Source organism: Culicoides brevitarsis, chromosome 2 (genome assembly GCF_036172545.1).
Source record: "Culicoides brevitarsis isolate CSIRO-B50_1 chromosome 2, AGI_CSIRO_Cbre_v1, whole genome shotgun sequence".
Taxonomy (NCBI): Eukaryota; Metazoa; Arthropoda; class Insecta; order Diptera; family Ceratopogonidae; genus Culicoides; species Culicoides brevitarsis.
In genome coordinates, this window is record NC_087086.1 from 21,647,329 (window position 1) to 21,670,379 (window position 23,051).

The 23,051-nt window shown below is 28.5% G+C and overlaps 1 protein-coding gene across 1 annotated transcript; it reads left to right on the top strand.

Moving 5' to 3' along the window:
- The first annotated feature begins 78 nt into the window (after positions 1–78).
- LOC134831303 (lachesin-like) lies at positions 79–22,596 on the top strand. Its single transcript, XM_063845002.1, has 13 exons — positions 79–230; positions 306–453; positions 13,085–13,191; positions 16,650–16,866; positions 18,631–18,786; positions 18,848–18,976; positions 19,539–19,564; positions 19,626–19,753; positions 19,838–19,933; positions 19,996–20,045; positions 21,018–21,158; positions 21,883–21,996; positions 22,302–22,596. The coding sequence occupies exons 2-13, from the start codon at positions 342–344 to the stop codon at positions 22,376–22,378; spliced, it is 1,353 nt and encodes a 450-aa protein (XP_063701072.1). The 5' UTR covers positions 79–230; positions 306–341; the 3' UTR covers positions 22,379–22,596.
- The last annotated feature ends 455 nt before the right edge of the window (positions 22,597–23,051 follow it).

The following is a 23,051-nucleotide window of genomic DNA, read 5'->3' on the forward strand; positions in this document are numbered from 1 at the left end:
GGTTGTGAATTTAAAATTAAACAATTATTTTATTATATAATAGTTGTGCGTGTGTTTATTAAACTGATATCAATAAATAATAAAGACAGTTATGCAAATTATTTAAGAATTGATGAATTGTTTTGATACAGAGAAAAATATATGTGTCAAAATAAGGATACATTTATTGTACTCAATTGAAGTATTATTAAGCTCAAACTGAATTATTAGTTTATTTATTATATGCATAGGTAAGTAGAGAAATGTTACCAACTTCTTAATCATAATTTTAATGTCTCTTCAAAATTCATCTATTTATATTACAGTAAGTTCTCCATAAATGACAAAATAACGTGATCAACATGTCTTCTGCAACAAACTACAGTTTTTACTTATGGGTAACACTAATCACGTTCGTAGTGAGTCTGCTCCAAAATGCTCAAACAACAACGAACACCGGAATTATAAATAATGGTAAGTACTACTACACAAAAAAAAGAATTATATTCAAAATTTATAATTAGAAAATTCAACTTGACGTCAAGTATTTTCAATTATTCTTGATGGCATCGTCTCCAAAAAAACTAGACGACAAAATGTGTAATGCTTTAATGAGAAAAGGTGCTCATTGCATTTAAATTACATGAAGTTTCATGATGTTGCAAAAAGTTGATTGTACAAAAAAGCAGAAATGAAACGCACAGAAATATTTCGGCTCCCTTTACCATACACGGACTTTATTTTGGCACTTGGTCAAGAGATGTGTAAGTGTTTCGTGCATGGAAAAAAAAGAAAAAAAGAGGAAAAGAAATAGGAAAAATACAGCAAAAAATGGGCAACAAATTAATTTTTCCGACTTTTTTTTTTGTTACGAATGTTTCTGCTGCTATAAACATGAACACATGCCGTACAAAAATAATGCATTGCTGTAGAATTATTATATAGTCAGCATGTCTAATGTCTATCTCAATTTCATATCAGTGTAGGTACGATACACTTTTAAATTAATGACTTTTTCTTCAGTTTCTCAGCGAATTAATGAGCTGACAAATTCTTGACAGACAGTGCAGTATTTTTTGGGCTAGGTGATTATGCAAACCCTTGTTTTATAAAACGGAAATTGTCATTATCTACTGCAATTAATTGTCGTTTGTCTTTTTGGAAAGATGTTGCAAGTGATTTTTTACACAAATTTTGATAATAACAGAAAAATAATTTAATTACCGTCAATCCTTGTTAAGTAGGAAAGTTTGTGTTTATACAACTGATGCTTACCTACTTGAGTAATGTCTAAGAATGGCTGATTAAAAGGGATAAAACTTTACAGTTTTGTTTGAATGGGAGAAAAACAGTTTTTTTTGTCATACTTTTACCGTGGCCGACAAACATCTAAAACTCGCAAAAGACCAGAATAAAAAAACAACGTTCCAATCAGATTATCTCGGGATATTTCTAATTTTCTTTATTCAAATAAAAACAAAAACAAAGCCTTCTCAATAATAAAAATGTTATTGTTTTGTTTTCAATCTTCTCTCAATAAGTGTCTTAGAAAAAATTGAATGAGTATTTGTTGTTAGCTCTTTGACAGTTTATCATAAGACTAGTTTTTAAATAAAATTACGAAGCTTCTTGTATAAAGCGATCAATAAAACAAGTGCAATTCAAAAATAATTTTATATTGTTTTAGATTTAAAAATATTAGGAATGTACAAAAAAAAATAGGAAAAAAAATAATTGTCAATCGTTTTTAGTCGATTTTTAGTTTTTATTTGACTCATAAGCTTTAATCAATAATATTTAGAAGAAAATTTATGGTTTTTTGGTCAACCTTTGGACAGTAATAAATTTCAAACAATTTTATTCGAAAGCAACTAAGAAATGATAAATAAAAATAAATTTATTATTAAATAAAATAATTTAAAACATAATATATTTTTTTTTTTGATATTAGAAAAAAAAACTTGGAAAATATTTTTATTCGGTTTCATGAATAATTTTTAAATAATTCTTATTATCATTATAAAATTATAATAAATTATTAAAAACTATTAAAACTAAATTATTAAAACTACAAATTATTAAATGATAAGTCACGTTAAAACGATACATTTTTATAATTTTATAATCATTTGTTCTTTTTTCCTAATTTCAATACTTTTCTACACGATTCTACAAGTTTAACCGAATGACAAGTGTAATTAAATAAAGAGAATATAATGTTGGACACAAATAAGAGAAAACATGTTGTTATTATTATTTCAATGCATTTGTTGACAAATGCAAACTGTAAAACATTTCCTATGTTTTATTATTCTAACCTTCGTATGTTTATGTTTTCCATCTTTTTCTCATTCAATAAAATACAGCGCTTGATGAAAAATGAAACAATTAGTAAATTAAAAATGAACGGTTTTGTTTGTGTTTTAATGAAAAAAACCATATTGTTGTCATAAAAAGTTAGGAAAATTACAAAAGTTATATTTTTAATTTCGTAATCCATAAATTTAATCAGAAAAGAACGCGTGTAACTTTTCGAAAACAAACCATCAAAATCATTAATAATGTGCATCCAATTACGAGCCGATTATCAACCGCATAAACAATCAGCTTACAAAATCATATTAACCTCAAACGCAAATTATTATTTTATTTTGTTTGTTTGGACGGCTATGTTGATATACAAAAGTGAAAATCAATCAACGTGTAAAATATTCGAGGATGGAGTTATAACTTTTCCATGTAGCAAACTTGAATATTTATCTCCTTTCGATTATATTCATTTACTAAACTGATACACAATGTAATGCTCAATAATATCATAATGATTTTGTAACGTCATGTGGAAAATATGAGCGGTTGAAATAAAAAAATAATGAAAACTTGCTTTCGAGTACTAATCTATGGAATACTGTTCATAGTTTATATATTTTTTTATTTTAACATTTACTTTAACTTCTAAAATTCTATGATTGGTTTACAGTTTAAATGCAGATATTTCGTATTTTAATTCAATGATTAATGCAGTGCTAATTTTTCATTTATTTTTATTTCTTGATTGCTCGGTCCTGGAAAAAGTGCGAAAACCTGGGAACCTCGTTCCCGGGAAGTTTACAAAAATCATAAAAAAATATTGAATTTTTAAGAGTAAAATGGGTATATTTTATAATTTAAAAATTAAAATTAGTAGAATTACTTAAAAAAATTTATAAAATTGACTTAATTTATGATTTTTTGCAATATCTTGGGGTAAATATAATTTTGGGAAATGAGATTGGTTCCCGGAAAAAAATAAACTTTTTCAATGTCTGTGATTGCTCAAATTTTAAGAAAATCAGATGTTTTATTACATTTTTACAACAACTGTTAGTTTAACACTTAATAAAAATTCATTTGATGATATGTGATAATTATGTGCGTTGACAAAATATTTCAAAAAGAAAAAAATGTCATCTGGAGACACAAACAAAAGTTGTTAATAAATGAAATGCATCTATAAAACATCAACACATCTAAATAAAATCACTAAGAAAAATATACAAAAAGAAAAGAACGCAAGGAAAACCAGATTTAAAAATTAAGAAAAATAAATAAATTAACAGACGAAACGCACGAGCATCTGCATAAGTTAATGACAGACATTTAACGATGTGACACTTCAAATAAGACGAAAACAAAACAAGTGCAAGTAATAATAATGTATTTTATACTTACATGGTCAGCCATAAATAATTTTTTCTAAAGACTTCTAGAAATTTGTAATATTATACTTTAATAATTTTATTACTTTTTCTGTCTTTTAATGAATCGCTTCAAGTTTTTTTTAAAAGCTTACTATATTGTCGAATCTGAACATTTTTATGTCAAGTACAAGGAAAATTTTTACATTTTTTAAAGTCAACAAGCAATTTCAATTCAAAAACTTCAAACTGTCAGGGAAAAAAGATTAACAAGTTTAACACAAATTCAGATTCTTTCATTGAGGTTGGTATCTACGTTTTTGAAAAAAAAAATGAATAGCATTTCAAAGTCAAGAGGGAATTAAAATTTAATATGTAAACTTACATTTTCGAGTGCATTTTTAACCTCATCTTATGTGTGCTCACCGCAAAATATTAAAGCAACATACGTCAAATAAAAATGTATGTATTGTATATAAATTTAATTTATTTTTCCCCTTTTTTAAATACTGTATGAGCGCATACTTTTCTCTTGTTAAGATAATAACAAGACTGTACTATATTAGTATACGTAGTACTCATATAATGAGCTTGAAAATGTTTCTTTTTGTGTATGCGTCGGTTATAAATTCACTTGTGCATATTGAATGAAACGTCATTCAAAAACACAGTGCTTCTTCTTCTGAATTTTACGCAAAAGAGAGTTAGTTTGATAATTCAGTATATGTATTTTTGAAAATCTTGAATGTACTAAGATTGTTAAAATTGTCAGAAATATGAACAAAAAAATTGTTATCAAAAAAATAGTGAAATCGGGTAAAAAAAAGTTGATGAACAAAAAAATACATATTTAAAATTTTATTATATATAGGTAATACTTTTTTTGTACGGAGATCTTTAAATTTTGAAAAATTCCGAATTTTGAGTTACATCGTTAATTTTCAACAAACTATTTTGAAAATCTTTCCCTTCAAATATCTAACCCCAAAAAAAACTTTCACATGTCTCTGCATAAAAATATGCAAAAATATAATATCCAATATGAGTGCACATTAAAACAACAATACAACATTTCCAAAACAGATGTATTGTACAGATGTTCTTTTGCCTCCTCTTCTTCCACCTCTCCGCATGTTGAACTATGTCTATTTATCATAATATTATGAAACAAGTGTATATTCGCTGTTGTTGTGCGTGAATATGCACAATATTGCTTTCATCATAAATGCATTGCACGTGGTGGTCTCTGCCCGGAGGAAAATATTTTAAAGTATTAATGTGTGTTTGCAATACTAAAAATTTAATGAAAATACGTATGACAAATTACGAAGCAAGAAATTGTTTCGCGTACTATTTTTTACATTTTTGGCTCTAAAAATCGACGATAGATAGGTTATGTACTCCTTGTTCAGCCAGCAGTCAAGTCTAGCCAATAATCTTTCACAGCACTATCGTTTTCTATGTCAGGGGTTATCATGAAAGCAATATGAATAAATCGAGTCTAGAATACATAATTTTTTTCCTCCCTTCATGCAACTACCTATCTGTACATTTGCAACATATTGAAGTAAAAATATTTGATGGTTTGCTTAAGCACTTTAGTTTAGGGGGTAGCACCTTTCTCAAAGCTATGGGGCACTGTTTATACAAACCGAGCATCATTTTATATCCATTAATACGATCGGAAATTGTATTTCGATTTTTTTCAAAAATAAAAACGACAAAATAAAAGTTTAGAATTTTATGAAAAATTACCCTAAGAGTTAAAAAAATAATTTTGAAGAAAGTTTTATGATCATATTTGCTTAAAAATTTTGTGTGCCACATTTTTTTCAATTGACTGAATAAATACTTCAAAATTTTGTTGAGTTGGAGATTCGTTTCGCGGTCTTTGAAGGAGTCCTATTCATACTAATCATTCGCTAGCTTCCTCTGAAAGCGCCGGGTATAGGGTCTCTTATCATTCTAGATAGGCGTCATCAGAATTCACTTAGCTTTTCTTAAAGGTCCCAAAGTTCTAGACTGACTAATTGTATTAGCTGACTAATTGAATATCTTGAATTAACGAAAATATAGATAAAAGGTGAAAAATTTTATCATTTAATATGAAAAATATATCAAATTTTTATTTCATTTTGTTTTTTTTGGAATAAAAACTTCGAAATAAAATTTCAGCGGCCTTATCTTATGAATAAAAAAATATTTGCAAACAAATGCATTCACCCTCAGTTCTTTCACTACGTAAAGTTCTTGCATACCTTCCATTTCATTATATTAATACAGTTTAGATAAAATCGATACTATTGAGAACGTTATGTTCTAAAAAAAGTGACACCTCACATGACAATTTTTTTGAATTTTTTTTGCTATTATTATTCGTTTATATTCTTTTCTCATAGCTTATTCATATTTTAACAATATAATAGTATACCTAAACGACTAATACACACCTTAAACCATTCCATTTTATTTATTTTAGCTAACTTGCGTGGTAGAGCAGTTGAAGGAGTGTGAGTTAGTCAAGTTCCACAAATATTATCGAACATGCACTATGCTTCATGATAAATTGCCTATGTGTGACAATCAGATAGATTAAAGATGTTACAAAAACTTTTCTTGAGAGGTGTTGTCGCTAAAATGTGCCGAGTAATATTCTAGTCGATTAAGGTTTTCCCTACGAATGACGATGATATTACTATGAAATTTTTTGATTTTTTTTTTGCTCAAGGGACGATCAATAAAAATTTTCATGAAATAAAATTGCATCATTAGCGAAGAAAACAACAATTAAATTTAAACATTTTTTATGTAAGCAAACGAACGATTCCTGAGGGGCGTATAAAATGTTAAGTTATATTTGACAAGAAAATCCTTTTTCATCTTACCTACAACAGATTTCCCGCCAGGAAAAATATTCGTAACAATTTTCTATTATTTCGTTCTTTAATTTATACACGCAAAATATACACATCAACATACATAGTTTAAATGTTTTATAATAGGTTTGTGCATGTTTTATATACATATATATGTACGTACCAGAGTGTTTGTATGAAGTTAAGTGTTTTTATGAAAAGCGCAAACAAGTTTTATCATTTTATAGACACATGCAACAGTTTTGAAACTATTAACATATTTATGGTTATTCAGCTTGCTTTTATGTGTCATTATACGTATAGCTCATGAACAAACGAACGAAAATTTATAGGTGACTGACAAGCACACAATATTAGCACGTTTTAGTGAGATTGTTTTGTGTGTTGTTAGCACATACCTATTTGCGGTGATGATGGTGAAGCTCACGCCACAAAATAAAAAATATCTTTGCGGTAAATTCCTCGCGTTTTAAAATGACATTCACTCCGTATACTTATTATAGATCAATAAGTCAATATTCATAAGACTACTTAAAAGAATGTTAATTCTAATAAAAAAACGTCAACAATCGATATTCGGTCTCGCTGTTAACTCGTTAAAGTAAATGTTTAAGACTCCCTTTCAAATTATATTAACGGTTGTCAATAGACATTAAGGAACAAATAATTTTTGTAGGGGTGATTTTGAGGGGGCCGAAAAGCATTATTACGAATGCAAAGCAAAATCTTTCTGCAAATTTTCATACAAAATATTAAAGGGCTAGTAACAAAATGATTTTTATGCAGAAAATAAAATTGTTATGAAAAATAGAGAAAGTAGTCGTCTAAAGAACGACATACTATACCGCATTTCGATGCTACCTGCCTACGCTCTTTTGCACTCCTCATTTTACAATTTCGTACTCCTCATTTCACAATTTCATACTCCACATTTAAGTTTTCCGAACTCTTTATCATTTATAGACTTTTCTATTAAAATTCATATATTTAACTATTTTGTACTCCTCACTTCACATTTTCGTACTCCTCACTTCACATTTTCGTACTCCTCACGACCCTTTCATAATTCCATACACCTCACAACCCAAGGGACTGTCTACAGGCCTTCAGGGTCCTCAAATAATTAAGAATTACAAAAAATAAAATTTTGGGACACACCGGAACACACACACACACATACGGACGATAAGTCGAGTATAATACCGCATTTTTTCCGAAATTCGGTAAAAATGCTTATTTATTTGCGTTTAGGCTACACTGAACAAAATTAAAAATATCGATGAAATTTTTCAAAAATTAAAAAATAATATTTCTATCAAACATATTCGTTCACAGGCGAACTACCGATTATAATAAAGATTTTTCGAAAATTCGTTTTTGGCCATACCCTCTCGCCCTTTTAATATCATAAAGAACGCAAAAAGGACAACACATGTTCAAGATTGTCAATTTATTAGAAAATAAAACAAAAACTTTTATCATACAATTTTATATTAATACTTATTACGACTCTTGTTTTATACTCTTGTAGATCTGTAGACACAAAAACAACATAGATGATCCCTAAACAAAACCAAATTAGACATTATTAGATAAATTTAATTCTAGTCGCATGCTTGTCTTGCATTTAGAAGGTGGCCGAATCCCTTGTACCCTTGAATGAATTTGTGTAAAGAAAAAAAAAAGATTGTACCAAAATAAATAAAAAATGGACGGAGTATCATCAAAAATCAGATATAAAAATCATTTCGAATCAGAGGATTTAAATTTTATGGATGATGTGAACCTCGAAGTACAAAACACGTGCACTAATCTCTATATTTGTTTCCGTCAACCACGTGATGTTTTGAGTAATATAATATGATGAAAAGTTTTTTAGGATTTTCGAATAATTTTTGTATAAATCTCGATAAAAACACCTAATGTTAAAGCTAGGATTATATATTCGAGGTTAGAACTTTTACTGAAACTTTCATTATGTTACAGTACATATCTCAAACTCCCCAATGTCTGTTTCTCTAATGAAAAAGTAAACAAAACTTCAGTCAAAAGCAATGGAATTGAGGTGATCCAAAAGTAATTTAATTTTTTCGTTCATTAAATATCCTCGAGCAATTGATGATGTCTGCAAGTTTATTATATTATTTATGAAACAAGGGTGCTTCAGTTGTGTTTTCGCTTTATGAACCACAGTATTTTTACACAAAACATTGTCGTAAAAAATATGTGAATTTCAAAGTTTTTCGCAAAACTTTATCATTACGAATGCATTAAGATTTTTTTGTATTCACATAAAAACAATTACAAAAGTATTTAATATTTGAATTTAATAATATGTATACCGCACTTTTTATTATTTTTTTAATTGTCGAAGCTAATCAACATATTTTATGAATAAATAAATAGATCAAAGAGTCTTATTTATATAATTCGTAAAAATAACTGGGTAATGCTACCGGCTCCTTTTTATTCTAATCATTTATTTAATAAATTCTGTTTCCGGTTCAACCTTTCTGCACAATTAAAACAAAATGACGCAACTTAAATTACAAGTTTTTCCGACGACTACCAAATAAAAATCGGGATACATTTCCAAATAAAAATCGGGATAAAATATTGCGGGATAAAATCAAAACTGGAAAATTATGTTCTTCCCCTAATCTAAACAGTGTACAGACAAATTTTGACGTTTCTCCAAAATTTTGGCATCATCATCATTATAATGTAACTTTTCCACCACCATCAGTTCGGTATAACAAATTTGTTGGACCGTGGGATGTTTCAAGATACACTGAATAAAATGAATAAAATCATTTTATGTATCCATTATGTTAAAAAGGTATAAATTTTTTTGCGGTAAAATTATCTTCTATTGATAGCATGCAACCGTAAAAAATTGTTATATTATACTGTTCTATGTATGTGAAGTGGGGAGCTTCTACTGAGGGACACTTGCTCCGTTGCTTTATGGCGAATGAAAATTTGTATATTTGCATGAAATTATTCTTTAATATTCATTGAATATTTTTCGAGGTGAGCACGAAACCCGTGACAGTAGTCATTTATCATAAAGTGAGTGACTTTTGTGCCCGAAGTAATTTTTGGTTGGTTTTATGGTTTTAAAGCAAGGTGACTTTTTATCATTTTAACTGTCACAAGCTCTGCTTTTAGATAAACAAAATAAAGTTTTTGTTTGGTTTTAGAGAAATCTATAAAGAGATGAATTGCTCAGAGAAAGAACCATATTTTCTGTTTTTGACTTTTAAAGGAATATTGATATCAAAATCAAAGGTTGAAATAAAAATTCCTTCACAAAAATATAGACAGACAGAGTACTTATTTGTTTTAAACTAAAATTGAAGAGTTATTTGCTAAAGGGAGCAGCAAACATTTTATTTCCAAACATATATTATGCATTGCACGTACAAAGACACTTCTGTTAGAGTTTCTTAAAAAAAAATACAGAAGAAATATCGCAGTAAGACAACACAAGATAGCTTGTATGTGATTTAGAGATAGTTTTGTTCGTAGACGAACTCCTGACTTTTCGATATTTACTCAACTCCTGTGTGTATATTATGAATGTGAAAAAACAGTGTTTGCTCTTGAAACTCAGTTTTTTATTCCCTCAACATTCCAATGAGACTTCTCTTATGTTTTTTTTCTCAAACTTCCTCTTATCTTTCTTTTCTTTAAGTTTTACATAAAAAAATAGCTAAACATAAATTCATGTTTGAATGAGTTTCACGCGTTTAAAAGTACGCTATTCAAGTACTATGCATTACCCATGCATTTTCGCTGGCGTGGTGTTGTCATCATTACTCGCTTCTCAGGTGATGTACTTTTTTTCAAAGAAAAAAAGTGAGCAACGATAAAAAGTTTTACCGTGAAAGCAAGCAAAAGCGGCAGTGCTAAGCAAATCGTTCAATATGATGAAGTAAAATTGAGATTGTTTGACTTTTGTGTGTGTAAAAATTTACAAAATGATTTACTTATATCATGCTTTGAATGAAAGGATCGTATAATGGATTTAAGCATTGCGGATTTTATTCTGGTGTATGCATTCACCATAAACACCACTTGTTAGTGTTTGTTTAGCACTGCAAATATAAATATGAACGAAATTTAAATTTATCATAGTTAAGTTTACGTAAATTTTACATTTTTATATTGCTTTTTTAATTTGATTTGCTATAAATTCGCTACAAAATAAAATAATAGATTTCCAATACTCGTATAACAACATTTTTGTTATTTTAAAATTATTTACATATAGATTTGCTCTTTTAAAAATCAATTTCAGCGCATTTTAAAAAATGAAAAAATTGAAAACTAAGTTCAGAAATTAAATAATTTTGTGAAAAGTAATTTTCGAAAATAGAGAGTATATTTTTACGAAAATTAAAAAACTTTTTTGATACAACATTATAATCGCCGTTTGAATTTTTTGGCTTTCCAAAACAGGTAAAATAATTTGAGCGGCTTTATTTATTTAAAAAAAAATTAAAGAAATTCGTTTCGTCTGTGACTTACAGTGCTTCCGCAATTCAAAGTCAAAATACACATTGTACGTTTAAAATGTTTTAAATGAAAAAAAATCTCAATTTACATTTCAATTCTCACCTGAATTCAATTTAAATTATTTTGCTTTTTCTGTAAGCTTCTATTTTTTCCTTAGTGCACATCAACCGACATTCAATTCATAAACACGTGAACCTTATTCAAAATAACAGTAGTCAGCACAGTAAAAAAAACTTTTACATTTATAATACCATGCTATACATACATAATGCCATACTGTGAAATGATAGTACTGTGCTTTTTTATCCATAATTTTTTTTGTGAAAGCTTCCGTTTACATGAAATTATTTGTATTACAACAAAACGTTTGTTATTATTGCGTTTTTCTCTGATTGATACGCTCTGGATTTAACGCAATCGTCAAATGTCAAGGCAGGCTGATTATTTTGTTCTGATAGAAAGTTGCTTACAAGTTGTGTAATTTAATTTCAAAAGAATTTCTCACTTTTTTGTGTATGTATCTTGCTCTTCTGCAATATAAAAATATTTTTCTGTGGTAACATTTTTTCGTATTTCGATTTCCTTCTGTCACAAGTGTCAAAACTAACTTCCGCTAAAGTTTTGCTAAATAAAAATATTTCAATGCAGAAGAAGGACCTGTATGTATTGTGATTCAATATTTATAAAAAAATATCCACTTTGGTTTTGTATATATGTATTTGTTTGAGAAAGGACATTTTCTGAAAACAAACTATGAAAAGCATTTGCTTGTCAATTTCTTTAACCATCCAATCGATTTTGCGATTTCCGACAAATTTTTAATTTTGGTTGTCGAAAAAAAGTTAATCCTCGTTTTTTTTTGCAATTTGTACCCAAACCGTCAACAAACATTTCTATTCATTGGTAGAAAAACATGTCTCAAAGATTGTATGCTATTTTTATATTATATGTTTTTATTTAGAAAGAAAAATTTAACAGACAGGTGAGATTATTAAATTGCATAAGAAGATTGGAGGAGTATCAATGTTGATTCAAAAAACGGAAAAGTAATAACAAGTAGAGACACATCGTGTGATATGATACAAAGTTGATTGTATTTTTAAGATGAATTACGGAAAATTAGATTGGCAGGTCTATTCATTCGTTTTTATTAGATTTTTCCACTAAAAAAGTCGCATAAATGGCGATTAATGTGATATTTTGAATAGAGATTTCTCAAAACATTTTGTTTTATGTGTGTTTGAAAAAAACGGAAATGATTGGTTGTCCTTTTTCATTGCTCATGCGGCAGTTTAAGCACATACTTGATATGGAAGACCTAAAAACATTGAAAGTTTCCTTTTCAACATAATTACATAGTCAAAAGAAATGTATTGCCGTATGCTTTGAGTGAGAGCATTTTTTACAGTACAGGGAGCTTTTCTTCAATTTTCATGAATAAATTCATGTAGTTGTCGAAAGATGTTTAAAGGTTGCACGTATGACCATATCAATTAACACTCCCTGTATATTTTCCCGATAGCTTCAAAGACAAGTGTGTTATAAGAAATCAAGACTAGAATAGCTAACACATCAGACATTTAGGAATTAAGAGCTAAAAGATGGTACTAATGTACATTGCTACTCCGTATCATATTAGAAAAAAGTAAATATGAAAACACACAGGAAGCATTTTTCCCTTCTTCTATTATATTATTACACTAGTTAGCTGTCTTACACGCTTACGCTAACAGCACATGCTAGTCTTTTATACCTTTTCTCTGTAATTTAATTACGAATACGACAACACACTACGAGAGTGCGAGAGATTCCGTTTGTTTTCTCTGTTTTCCCTTATAACAAAATTAATATAGAGACGTGATCAGAATGTATTTATAACTTTATTTTTACAATTACCTCGCTCTGAATCTAACGCCGACATCTCTTGTTACATACATACACATTCGTAGTAATCGCTCATCATGACGCTTCACACACTAAAATTCGTATGTTAATCAGAAAGCTTAATCAACAACTTTTTTTCTTTTTTAGCTGTCCAGGATGGTCCTGAATTCACAGATATAATTGAAAATATTACAGTTCCAGCCGGGAGAAACATAAAATTGGCTTGTTCAGTGAAGAATCTAGGAGTGTACAAGGTAAATAATTTTCAACCACAAAAATAAATGACTTTAAAAGAGAAAAAAATCATAGATTTAAAACAAAATGTAATGTTTGATTTGAAAAATTACAGGCAACATCAATTTATCATTATTTTCTTCTGAATAAATTAGAATAATTTCGTTTTTTTTTCGTCGCATATAAAATTTTCGAAAAATATTTTATTATTGTTCCTCTTCGAATGTTTTAGGGAAAAAAAATAACGCTAAGGCAGGAAAGAGGAGAGTTTTTAAACTTATTCAAATTGTGAAAATAAACGAACATCAAATGAATAATGAAATAAATTACCACTTTAGCACAATCATTTTAATCAAAATATTCTTGTGCTTGCCAATTTACAAATAAATTGCATCTTTCTGTACACAAGCAATCGATGTGATCGAATTGAAAATATATTACCATAGAGAATAGCGCATATTTAAATAAATGGCTTTAAAATTGTGTAGCGCACATCGAGATTAACAAAATCAAAGATTGACTCTTATATATGTATAGGACCGTGAGTGTAAGACAACAAAATATCTTTGAAGATTGAATAAAAATGGAAAATTTTGCATTGAAAAAGATATAAATGCTGAAAGATGATGATGAAAACTGGGTATTTAACATAAATGAACGAATTTTATATTATGTCGTCCTCCACACTGCTGTGTATATTATAATGAAAATAATTTTCTGATAAAAAAGAGACAAGAAGCAGAAAATGGAATTCAAGAACACGTTTTCCCTTCTATTGTACAAATATGTATGCATGTGCGTTTTGCTGTACCTACCAAGATTGCAGACGATTGTTTGTGATAAGGCATGATTCTGGTAGAAAAGAAAAAAACGTTTCTCGCAGCACTGCGAAGAATGAAAAATAGATGAAAATCCTGAACAATAAATATCTGAGTGATGACGATGTCCTTATCATCTAATAAATATTTTGACATTTAACACAAGTGTTCTTTTTTAATTATTCAAAAATTGAAAGAAATTTGTTAAGGTTTAAGAAAGTATAAAAACTTGAACCACAGTACGATTATTTTTTAAAAGTGAAACCAGGATTTGGTTTTAAACAAGATTTTTTTGCCCAGTTTTGCGGTATCTTCATTACCGTTTGATTGGAAGTAATATCAGCTTCCATCCTATTTATGCATTTAAAGTAAAAATCTGTAGGGCTGTAAGCAAAATATGGAAATTGTATGTATCATACCAGAATCAAGCATTTTTTGGCATGCAAAAACAACAAAATAGAACACAAAGAAGAAATACGTTCATAAAATTGTTTTCATTTTGTATTTCTGTCATAAAATGAAACTACTTGGTCTTTTGGATGATGCATTTTGAATTAGAGTTTTCCATTTTTTATGCGTTTTAAATCCACTGTGTTTTAAATTATCTTGAATTATTTATTTTTATTGTAATATTTTGACGACAACAAGCTCGTCTTATTTTTGCTATTTATAAACTTGTTAATTATTATTTTTTTTTCTATTCAAATAATTCCAAGAAACAACCAATATTCATTAAGATGCCGGTTTGAACAACAAGTTGCTACGACTCATAATGCTATTAAAATAATATGCCTGTTGTACCTACCCTTTCTCGAATTAATATAAAAACATAACATAATAATAATCTTATGAGATGCAACAGGCGTGTTTGATTTTAATATAATGCCATTACGTATACAAGGCATCTTTTTACTACAACACTCGGTCATGTTTTACACTATTCCAGACTAGCACTTGTTTGAAAAAGAAAACCCTACGTATGAAGGGGTAGTATGGCAAAAGACCTTTTTCATATAAAATATTTGGGTAATAAAATTATATCAGCTTAACATTTTACGGCTTCTGTTGAAATTATAGGAAAAAAGTGTTTCTGTGCTAAATTATTAGCATCATATCAAAATTAGTAAATTTAGACGTGGTTCTGATTATAGTTTTAGATTGTGTGAATAAATTAAACAAATCACGTTCAAATAAAATAAAAATGGTAATTATTTCAAAGCTTGATTTTTTTGCTCATAACGATTTCAAAGAACATTCACCAACGAATGCGTAAATTTGGAAATACTTACAAAGAAAATGATGGTAATGTACTGTTACTCCATTTATTCGCAATAATTTTAAATAAATTCAAAAGCGATCCCTATACGCAAGATAATCTACCATGTTTCTAGTGTCAAAGTACAAGAACAAGGAAAGTAATATACACACTTGACATTTGGATGGTATTTAAATTTTAGAAAACAAATAAAATAGGTGTACTACAAGGAGATAATAGAATTGAGAATCATTTAATTCGCTATCTGCGTTTTTGCTATTGTTAAAATAAACGAACTGAAAAGTAAAATAAACTGTGAATATTTTCTCTCTGCATTAAGCATTTAGGTGTACTTTCACGCGTTATCAACTCCGAATCACATTTATTTTATTTTAGCCGACAGTCTTTTTATTGTACAATTTTAACACAGCAAGCAGAAAATATTTGAAGTTTCGGGCTGTGTTATAAAATACTAGGTACATGAAATTACCTACTAAATAAATGAAAATATTGTAAGCCTTGTATGATATTAATTAAAATTTGTTATTTTACTCATATTTATTTTGACTTAAGCTATTTAGTGAAAAAGTAAATATAGATAATCGTCCGTAAAATTTAAAAATCAACTCCTTGTATCCTTCTGGAACTCCCGGGAAAAATCGTCTTAATTTATTTCGTTTTAAATACACTATATATAATATATACAGTGTGAATCGATATAATGTTCCTTCCTTCAAATCGAAAATAATTTCATTTACTTTTGTCGAATTCATTCTGTGAATAGCCCCATAAATTAGGAGCGGAAATACAACAGAGAATTGAATGAATTTGAATCAATTGTATACATTCCGGGTCTTATTAGATTTTCTTTTGATTTTTAAACTTCCGTTTCTAATGTATCGCAAACAATATTTTTCCTGTTTTCAAAATTTTTACCTCTAGAACAGAAGTAGGTTTGTGAAAAACTAGAAAAAAATATTGGCAGATTTTTAACATGAAAATATTATTTTTAAAAAAATTGTTTTAATGCAGCGGAAATGCTGTAGAACTTTCTTCACATGAACGACGAAAAAAATTAAAATTTTTATGAGAGGGTTTTATTTGAAAATTATACAATTTACAAATTTTCTTTAATGCGGATATTTGTTTCAATTGCTGGTCAACTGAATATATTTTGAACATTTCGATTTTTATTACAGATCTCTTTATGTTATTTATCTATAAGTGTATGTGGGTGACAACAAAGCGGCATGAAATTACCATTCAAAGCATGTTTTAAATTGATATTCATCGTGATTGAAAAAATGATTAAAGTGAATAATAAAATGAAATAAAAACGATCGAATTGCCAAATTATTTCCTGTTTATTAAAAAAATTGACTTTTTTACCAATTTTTTTTTTCAGGTTGCATGGATGCATTTCGAACAATCAGCAATACTGACGGTGCATAATCATGTGATCACTCGAAATCCACGTATCAGTGTAACGCATGATAAGCATGATAAACACAAAACATGGTTCTTGCATATTTCCAATGTACAAGAAGAGGATAAGGGTAGATATATGTGCCAAATTAATACGGTGACTGCTAAAACGCAGATTGGTTACCTTCATGTTGTTGGTATGTTTTTGAAATATATTTTATTATTATTATTCGATAAAGTTTGGTGTGTGGACGTTCATCGGATGTTGATGGATTAAACATCATGTTGAATAATACAATCTTTTGTATACAGCCACTCTTTTGTTTTATGTGTATTTTTGGCAAATGAACTTTCCCATCTTGTAATAATAAATTTCAATAGCAGTATCTAAATTTGATCCATCATAGTTGTTGGTTCAGTAAAATGAGAAAAATCTGTCTAAAGGCACGTCTAGCATCTGATATATTCTATCGGTTGAAAATGATATATTTTTGTGGAAAGTATCTAACCAAAGCTGATTTATAGAGATCTGCGTTCTTTTGAAGAAATAATACTTATCACAATATTTTGTAAACTCTGGAACCCTTTTTTAATTATTTCATCATCTTGTCAAAACAGATCCAAAAATTATTTCAATTTTTACAAATTAATGTATCAAACTCAATGAACACCCGAATAAATTAGAGTAAGTTTAAAATAAAAACTATTGCATGTTAGTTTTCAACTTGATTAACCAAACTCGATGTCCATTTTTACTTCATGAATGGCAAAGCTACCTGACTCATAGTTATGCAAATATACTTTATTGACAGATTTTACTTGAAAACCCAGTAATTACATTTTAACAATTTTGTTGTTGCGCTTTATACGTTATTTATCATCGACTACCATGGCATTGCGACTCAACAGACGCTTTTCACATATTCTCAAAACAAGTCTATTGTTATGCGCCTATCCATTATGTGTCAACAATATGCTTGTTTTCACAAAACCATCCGTTGTTAAATGTAGAAGTACCGACATGGATAGAGAATGAGAGACATAAATTGGTTAACGAACGCAGGGATGTAAGCTTCAAAAATTAAAATGACTGCATTCAAAAACAACTTGTTCAAAAGTTAGGTCTAATGCCCCATTTTGGAATAAAGAAACGAGTGGGAAAAATAGTTATAAAATTTTTGAATTAGAATAATTTTATTCATATTTAAAATAAAAAATGGTTTTTACTGTTATTCAATTTTACTTTTATTACAAAAAAGTGATTTTTCAAAAAATACTCACATTTTTTTCTAAAATTTTTACTTTGTTTCCAAAAGTTTTGTACAAAAATAATGTTTTTTTAATCTTTATGATTTACTCAGAAATTCATTTCGTTCAGATACAGATTTGGAACCAGCTATTTTTGAAATATTTTCCACAAAACATATTGAGAATTTTCCAAGCGACATACAGTAGGGTGTTTGTAATGCTGCTCATGTTTGCTCTCTTTTCATTCATCCATTATTGTTATTATTATTACCATAGCGCTCATGGACACACGTGCATAATGGATTCAGAGAATAATTTAATTTGAGTCATATTTTGATCAATTCTCCAATTATAATATGCATGTTTGTGTTGGAAATTCCAACAATACCATCCATGGAATAAATGACCATCAACGATAATAAAGATATCGATATTGTAGGTGCCAAATTAATACTTTCTCACTAATTGTGAACAGTTCTCGAATATCTAATATTAAATCCATCAATTATTTGCTTACACGCAGTGATAAAAACATGGATGTATTGAATACATTATACGGAAAATTGGATTAAACCATTACTATATTGGGTTGTATCTTTTTTTTTAATAATTAAAACTGATGAAGCTCTTATTCCATGAAAATGATGAAAATAAATCCACACACACAATATTTTGTTTCACAACATAATAACGATTTATTCTTTTCGACATAGTGCCACCAAATATTGATGATAATGAAACATCAAGTGATTTGACCGTAGATGATGGAGCTAATGTCACGCTCAAATGCAAAGCTACTGGGAGTCCAGAACCATCAATACGGTGGAAGCGAGACGACAACTCAAAAATTAAATTTAATGGGACATATGGTAAATTGAGATGTTCCTCTTATTCTTAAACACTGCTTTCAATCAATTCGATTTTTTTCAGTGTCGGATGTTGAGGGCGAAGTTCTGGAAATTCGTAAAGTGGGTCGCTTGGATATGGGTGCTTATTTGTGTATTGCCTCAAATGGTATTCCACCAAGTTTATCAAAACGAATTAAACTGGATGTTGATTGTAAGTCATTCTGGCTTTTTCAATTCAATTGAACGTTCCTTTTGTTGTTATTTTGTTGTTTTTTTGTTCAAAGGAGAAGCATACTTGAATAAAGTTTCATAGAATTTCTACTCCTAACCATAATTTCTAATAATTTCTTTATTGTTTACGGAAAAGCGACTAAACAAAAGAAGTTGAAAATAAATCAAAATATTTACACAGCAATTCAAAATTCAGAAATACACAAAGGTTCACGACATACATACCTATTCAGTTTGAAAGAACGTTTGTATTGGTAAATAAATTGAAACAAAAGTAGTTTTTGTTTGATTGTACAATGAAACCAACTGCAAATAAACATTTGTTTGGTACAATATAACTTGTTTTTGTCAAAAATGATATTAAAAAGCATTTGAAATGTACCAAAAAATATACTAATAAATGCAAACTGTAGAAATTTCGCTGTTAAGAATAATAAATTTTGCAAATCATAATAAAAAATAGAAAACATTTTTTTTTATTTGTTGAAAAATATACAAATATTTATGTTTACACTGAAAATGGTTTCAATTTTTTTTTCTAGTTCCGCCTCTTTTATGGGTTCCGCAGGTAAATTTGATTCGCTTTTCCGGTTTATTGTTATCTTACATTAATATGCTCTTTTACACAGCATTTAGTTGGCATTCCAATCAGTTATAACATTACTCTAAATTGTAGTATAGAAATGTATCCTACCTCAATTAATTACTGGGCACGAGAAAATGACTCGGAACATATTGTTGATTCAGAAAAGTATAAGTATGTGTATTTTTCATTATCCGACCTATAAGTGTCATTGTTATTTTGACCTCAATTCTTCTAAAAATTTAATTGTTTATCTAGGACTGAATTTGTTAATAACCTAAGATCATCGTACAAGTTTGAGATGCGACTTACTATATACAATGTACAACCAGAGGATTATGGTTTATACAGATGGTAAATTGATTTATCTATTTTGAGTGGCTCAAGAAACTTACAAATCTTTGTCTTTAATGCAGCTACGTGAAAAATTTAAAGGGTGAAGCAGATGGAGTCATTCGCTTATATTGTGAGTTTTTTTTTTTTTTTGTAAATTTGCACCTATATTTTCCCCCATTTTTTCTACATAAATGTTATAAAATTGTAAATTGAAGACAATATAAATAACCACACGTATGCAGTAAGCACCATCTGTTGATTTTGGAATTTATTGAATTCACTTCTACGCTTTTACATAAACCATGAAAGGGTCTTTTCTTTTTGGCTACTTTACTTGTACCTAGTCCAGTTCATTGATTTTATTTTATGACACATTAATCCCTCAAGTGTAGTTATAAAAATAACATTGAAAATTCAACATGTCATGGAAAATTGAGTTGTCCATATATTATGCGCCTGAATTACTTTAATTCAATAAGAAGGCTTTTAAAAAAAAATTAAATTAAAAAAATTAAAAAAAAAGAAAATTTGAGATATTCCTTAAAAAATTATTTAAAATCGTTTTGTTATATATATATAGAAAAATCATTTTCTTAAATGAAGTCACGATTTAGTCTAAACAATCTTCCTGGAAAAGATTATCCTAAAATAACTTTCCCTTTTACTACTGATATTATTTACACTTTATGTACATTCTACACTGATGAAAACTGAACATACATATTTGTTAAATTTTGATGATCCCTAAGGATATTTTGGTCATTTAATTTTATACAAACCACAAGCATATTATCACAGTTTTTGAACGCTTTTTCTCACGTAGATGGCCAATTTTAGTACAAATTAGGTAGGACATAACAATTTCACATATATATCCATCGGGTATTATTATCACGTAGCGTACCCTCCTCTTACATTCATGCATTGTGTCTTTTCGAATAAAACTGAATGTCCCCAAGGGACCACAATATGTGCATTAAGTATATCAGTTTTGTGGACTTTTTCATCTTATAATGCTTTTTTGTGAGATTCAATATCGAGTTTCTGTCCTTGACAACCTTTTTAGTAAGAGTTAATTACAATAATTTCTTTTTCGTTCAAGCAACATCACCGCCAACTACTCCAGCACCACCGACAACAGTTACCACAACTCGTCAAACGACATCGACAACACTCCGGTTTGATCCTACGATACCATATTTCGGTCAAACAAACAGTCCTACTGTGCACTTATTAGATAAAGGTAAGTTTTATTAAAAAATATTACACTGAGTGAGTTAATTTTACGCACACCCTTTTTTGCAACAGTAAAATATGTACTTTTTCTAATGTTACGAAGTGTTCCAAATTTTTGTCAACTAAATAGCGATCCCTCTGAATGTTTCTTATTTAGATCTTGTAAAAGATTTGTTCCTAATGATGAATTGAATAATGTGACATAAAGTATTAAGCACGTTATATCCTGACAATTTTTCATTTCATGTCGGTCTTTGTTACATTGCAGTAAGAGAAAAATCTTTGACATATCTCTTTTTCTTCTGTGTCTTTATTTTTTTTTTCACTCGCATCATATATCAAAAAATGTTACGAGATTCGAATCTAAACATCGGATGAAGGTTGTGCGTATAATTTGTCCACAACCACATTCACGTGAATTCATATTTCTTTTTTTTTTGCCTTGCAATTACAATCACTATGTATGACTGATTTCATATTGTCTATTCTCCAAAGTAATAAAATACGTGTAAAGCATGGTAAACGAGATCAGAGAAAAATTATTATTATGATTACATACCTACTGTTCGTTTATGTATGTAAAGTATCCTATTAATAATACGCCGAGGTTAATGTCATCTAAATGTGATAACAATACACAAAGTAGTGTCGTGTACATGCAAATCAAAATAAATGAGTTATGTCAAACATTATGTCATGAGTTTAATCAAAATTTCCGTATTTTTTTTCAGGTACAAAATATCAGTCATCAAATTTGAATGAAGTTGATCGATCTGAGCAAAAATCTTCTGGCGAAAGTTCAAAAAGTCTCGATTGGCCTCAAGAGGAACATAAACATAATAGAGGTTTGTTAGATAATAATCATCCACAATTTTTTATTATGCCTTGTTTACACATTCCGTTTCTCTTGGTCTTTCTTTTATGCTGAACTCCTGACATATTTTTATTATTTATTTACTCTCAATGTAAACGCTTATAATAACACAGATTTTTATTACCTTTTTCATTATTTATATTTTATGTCTTTTTTCCTCCGTGTTTTATTTTATTTTAAAATGCTTAAAATACAATAACAAATTATGCGATTACACATATTTCAAGGAGGGCTTATGAATAAATAAAATTCACACTGTTTTTTTCTCTTTACAAGGTTCAACACATTTTCCTTATTTATTACCACTCAATTTGGTTATGATTTGTGCAGTGGTAATGCAAATCAGCCAATGACCCAGTTGTGATTTATTAAATATTATTATTGTTAGATAAAGATTTTTTAAGAGAAATATATTAACTGTATAAAATGATAAATAGTTGTCGAAAATTCGCACATATTATGAACAGAAGGTATGAGTTTATAAGTCAAGACATTTTTATACGTGAAAACGAGCTTGATAAATATGTAACAGAAGATATGCTAAGCCTTTGTGACTTGAATATATCATTCAAATAACAAAAAATGGATAATGCAAAACATTCTGATTCTAACATAAAAATGACAAAATAAATAACAGTGTAATAATGGATATCTTGTTTAATAAAATTAAAATAGATGCACATACATACACCATATAAAACTTAGTTGACTGCACAATAATTATTTTTATGGAAATTACCTGTTAATTACTTATAAAATATCTAAAACACAAACTTCTATCAATATTCATTCGTATCGTACATACCATTTCAAGCTCTGAATAATAAAATTCACTATAGTATAAACATATGCATAACTAATTATTGCATTATTATATAAATATAATAATGATGGAAAAAAATGTTGAAACAATTTAAACCTTGTTGAATCAAAATTATTTGAATACGTCAAAGCTTTACAAGGAAAAGCTATATTAGTAAATAATGTTGAATTCTCTACACATTGATAAAAGTAAATTACTATTGA

Bases quoted from the DNA above. Each gene is read 5' to 3' on its own strand.
- LOC134831303 (XM_063845002.1), top strand. From the start codon at position 342: ATGTCTTCTGCAACAAACTACAGTTTTTACTTATGGGTAACACTAATC. The intron at 19,754-19,837 runs GTATGTGTATTT...TTGTTTATCTAG, and splicing joins GTTGATTCAGAAAAGTATAA to GACTGAATTTGTTAATAACC. The intron at 21,997-22,301 runs GTTTGTTAGATA...TCTCTTTACAAG, and splicing joins GGAACATAAACATAATAGAG to GTTCAACACATTTTCCTTAT.